The sequence below is a fragment of the Dryas octopetala genome, chromosome 1 (assembly GCF_963921425.1).
Source record: "Dryas octopetala chromosome 1, drDryOcto1.1, whole genome shotgun sequence".
Classification (NCBI taxonomy): domain Eukaryota; kingdom Viridiplantae; phylum Streptophyta; class Magnoliopsida; order Rosales; family Rosaceae; genus Dryas; species Dryas octopetala.
This window is the reverse complement of record NC_141366.1, coordinates 19,524,452-19,527,901: the sequence shown is the minus strand read 5'-3', so window position 1 is coordinate 19,527,901 and position 3,450 is coordinate 19,524,452. Positions and strand designations below refer to the sequence as shown.

Here is a 3,450-nt window from a genome sequence, read left to right as displayed (position 1 = left end):
TTTCCTCTCCCATTCATTCAACGCTCCAAAACCCACCATCCTCTCAAGTCTCATCTCAACCGTTCGTTTCAAGAAGAGTGTGCTGATGATGATATTGATATGACTCCATCTAAGCATTTGTCACCAATGGTATGTTGTCCTTTTGCTAATCTCTCATTCTTTTGTTGATAAATCTTATGTTACTCTTTCAACTCCTTTAACCCCCCTCTCTCTCAATTTCATTGTAATTATGTTATTGGCAATGCGGCAATTAATGAAGGCCATCTAGCATTGTCCTGTGTAAAAATCTATCATCTTATTCTTTTTCCTTTTGATCAATTTTCTTGGGTACCAAACAGGAGGCGATGTCGGTACCTCCATGGCTTGAGTCATTACTATCCACACCCTTCTTCTCCATCTGCCCAGCTCACAAAGATGCCCCGAGAAGCGAATGCAACATGTACTGCCTAGACTGCAACAATGGCGCATTCTGCTTCTACTGCCGATCCTCAAGACACAAAGATCACCAAGTAATTCAGGTGGGTTTTCATCAAAAAAACAATCTTAATTAATTGTTTCATATTTATGATTATTATTTTCTTATGTATTATTGTATCAATGCGCGCAGATCAGACGGTCGTCGTATCATGATGTGGTTAGGGTGGCTGAGATTCAGAAGGTTTTGGACATCAGTGGAGTTCAGACTTATGTGATAAACAGTGCGAGGGTGTTGTTTTTGAATGAGAGACCGCAGCCTAAAACTGCCGTCAAAGGGACTTCACATGTCTGTGAAATCTGTGCTAGAAGTCTCTTGGACCCCTTTCGTTTTTGCTCGTTGGGATGCAAGGTAATTAATTTACCACTAAATTACTTAATTCATTCATTTTCTTTTTCTTTGTTTTGAACTCATCACCTACTCCTGACACGCCACCCCAAAGAGACGGGGGAGGCCACCACTAGACTATAGTCATTAATCGGCCTTCTTTCTTTTTCTGTTTAATTTTCATTAAAATATTTCTTTAATTACTCGCATACATTATTAATTAGTTAGCTATATTTCTTCTCTTTTGTTAAAAGATGTTCCAAATTCAAATCCCCCTCCCCAAATAAAGAAAAATACACCCACATTATTAGTCTTGCATGTCTTTCCTAATTGATACTTGTATCTATACAATGAATATATCCACGACAAATATTTTCCCCACTTTGAATGCACTCACCTTACCGCTTACATAACGACTTTCTACCTTGATACACAATCAAAAAACGTACTCCTGGTTTGATAGCTTTTTTGAAGTAGTGTAAGAGTCATGGTGAACTGAGAAATTTCATGGTCTATTCAAATTTTTGTAATAATACTATAAATCATAGTGACTGAAAATGTGCATGAAAGTCGTAATGTTGGTATGTTTTTATATAATTTGGTCAATGATGCTGGATAATTAATCTTTATTCTTAATTGATTAACAATCCATTTTTCTCGCTTATAACATTAGCTTGTAGGACTAAAGAAGAGTAATGGGGATTCAAGCTTTATCTTAAGGGCAAAGAATGAGGAAGAGGATGGGAGAAGGGAAGGAATAGCAATAAGATTGGCGTCAAATAAGGAATTATTAGAAGACCAATTGCGTGAAGGAATGCAACAAGACATGTACCAAAGCACGCCTCCTCCACAAGTAGTACCTCAATCAAATTCAAGGAGAAGAAAGGGCATCCCTCATAGGGCACCTTTAGGGCCCTAATCATGTGTCCTAGAAATATTGCTTAGCCAGCTCATTGCTCACACAAGTCATAAGCCCCCCATGTGGGTTTAATGTGTCCTAAACATATGGGGAGCTGTCTTGATGGGGTTTTAAACGAGTTTAAGTTTGGTTTGGGCACTTTTTAATTGGGTTTGGTTGGCTTTCGGGTGCAATAATGCTGCATTAATATTTGAAACATGCAAGGTGTAAATGGCATCCAGATACACATGAACGGTTTTATATATAATCAAACAACAGCTCAGCTTTTTTTCTTTTTATTTTTCTTTTCTTTTGTGTTCAGACAAAACATAGGCTGCTGATCGATAGCCTAATTAGGGATTTGTTAATTAATAAAAATGTAAGAATTGTTATAGGGGGCTACTATTTGCACACATTTTTTCTCTTTTTTTCTCCTACACACCCCACACACTTACCTCAAATTCAAAATCTCTCAACACACACCCAACCCATTACCAAAATACCTTTATTTCATTACACACCCTATCCTTCTCTGTCAACACACACCCCCATCATCTCTCACAAGCTCTCCCTTTCTCTGTCAACACACACGCACCACCACCTTGCACTTCGCAGCACCAACCGGCACCTCCCTCTCTCTCTCTCTCTCTCTCTCTCTCTCTCTCTCATCTTCTCTAAATGGCGCACAGCCACCACCACCACCACCTTCTTCTTCCCCCTACCTGAGCCAGAACAGCCGCTTTTCTCTGTCAACACACACTCATCGCCACCACCACCACCACCACTTCTTTTTTCCTCTCTCTATCTCTCTCTTTTCTCTCTCCTTTTCTCTCTCTCTCTCTCTCTCTCATTTCCTCTCACCTGTCGCCCAAGCAGACAAAAAAAAAAAGGTAGCAGGTGGTTCGGCAGACCAGTGCCGAACCCGTCGGTTTTGTTCGACAGGTAACCGCCGAACAAACCCACCTGCTACCCTTTTTTTTTTTGCTATTTGCTTGGGCGAGAGGAGAGAGAGAGAGAGAGAGAGAGAGAGAGACAGAGAGAGACAGAGAGAGAAGAGAGAAGAATGTGGTAGTGGTGGTGGCTGTTTTGGTGGTGCAGGGGCTGGGGGGGTCGGTGCAGGGGCTAAGGGGCTAGGTGGGTTGGGTGAAGGGGCTGGCTGGGGGAGGGTTGGAGAAGAAGAAGAAGAAGAAAAAAAAAACAGGGGAAGGGGGTGTGAACAAGAGAAAAAAGAGAGGGAAAGAAGGGAGGGGCTGTATAGTCTTTTTTTTTTTTTTTTTTTAATAGGGGTGTGCAAAAAGAAAAGAAAAAAAGGGTGTGCAAATAGTAGCTCTCTTGTTATAAACTAGAAAAGAATATATGGAAAACTGAAGTAACAAAGGGTGTTTCTCAATTAGCTTGTGTATTTTATCCAAGGCCGGCCCTAAGCAAGGGCGGCATAGGCGACCACCCAGGCCCAAAAATTTTTTTGTATATTAATATATATATATATATATATTATACATGAAATGAAACTGTTCCTTAAAAAGGCTCATTGGTAAAGCATTTGAAGATGATTGAGGTATGTTGTTTGACAAGTCAAAAAGCCCCTAAACTTTTATTACTTTTTATCCAAAACTTATATGTCCAAAGAGGCAACGGCCCTACAACTTTAATTGTTTTTTGTTCAAGGATATACAAACTGTGATATTTTTTATATATAATGAAAATCGGTCTACAAAATTTTATAATTTTTTTCCCTTGTAAAACTAAA

General features: G+C 39.6%; 1 protein-coding gene across 1 annotated transcript; it reads left to right on the top strand.

Moving 5' to 3' along the window:
- On the top strand, positions 1–1,811 carry LOC147298916 (PLATZ transcription factor family protein). Its single transcript, XM_086233052.1, has 4 exons — positions 1–129; positions 339–518; positions 608–826; positions 1,476–1,811. Exons 1-4 carry the CDS (start codon positions 100–102, stop codon positions 1,719–1,721), a joined length of 675 nt encoding a protein of 224 aa, XP_086089178.1. The 5' UTR covers positions 1–99; the 3' UTR covers positions 1,722–1,811.
- The last annotated feature ends 1,639 nt before the right edge of the window (positions 1,812–3,450 follow it).

Excerpts from the sequence above, each read along its gene's own strand:
- LOC147298916 (XM_086233052.1), top strand. The coding sequence starts at position 100 with ATGACTCCATCTAAGCATTTGTCACCAATG. Across the intron at positions 519-607 it reads AAGATCACCAAGTAATTCAG|ATCAGACGGTCGTCGTATCA; the intron begins GTGGGTTTTCAT and ends CAATGCGCGCAG. Across the intron at positions 827-1,475 it reads TTTGCTCGTTGGGATGCAAG|CTTGTAGGACTAAAGAAGAG; the intron begins GTAATTAATTTA and ends TTATAACATTAG.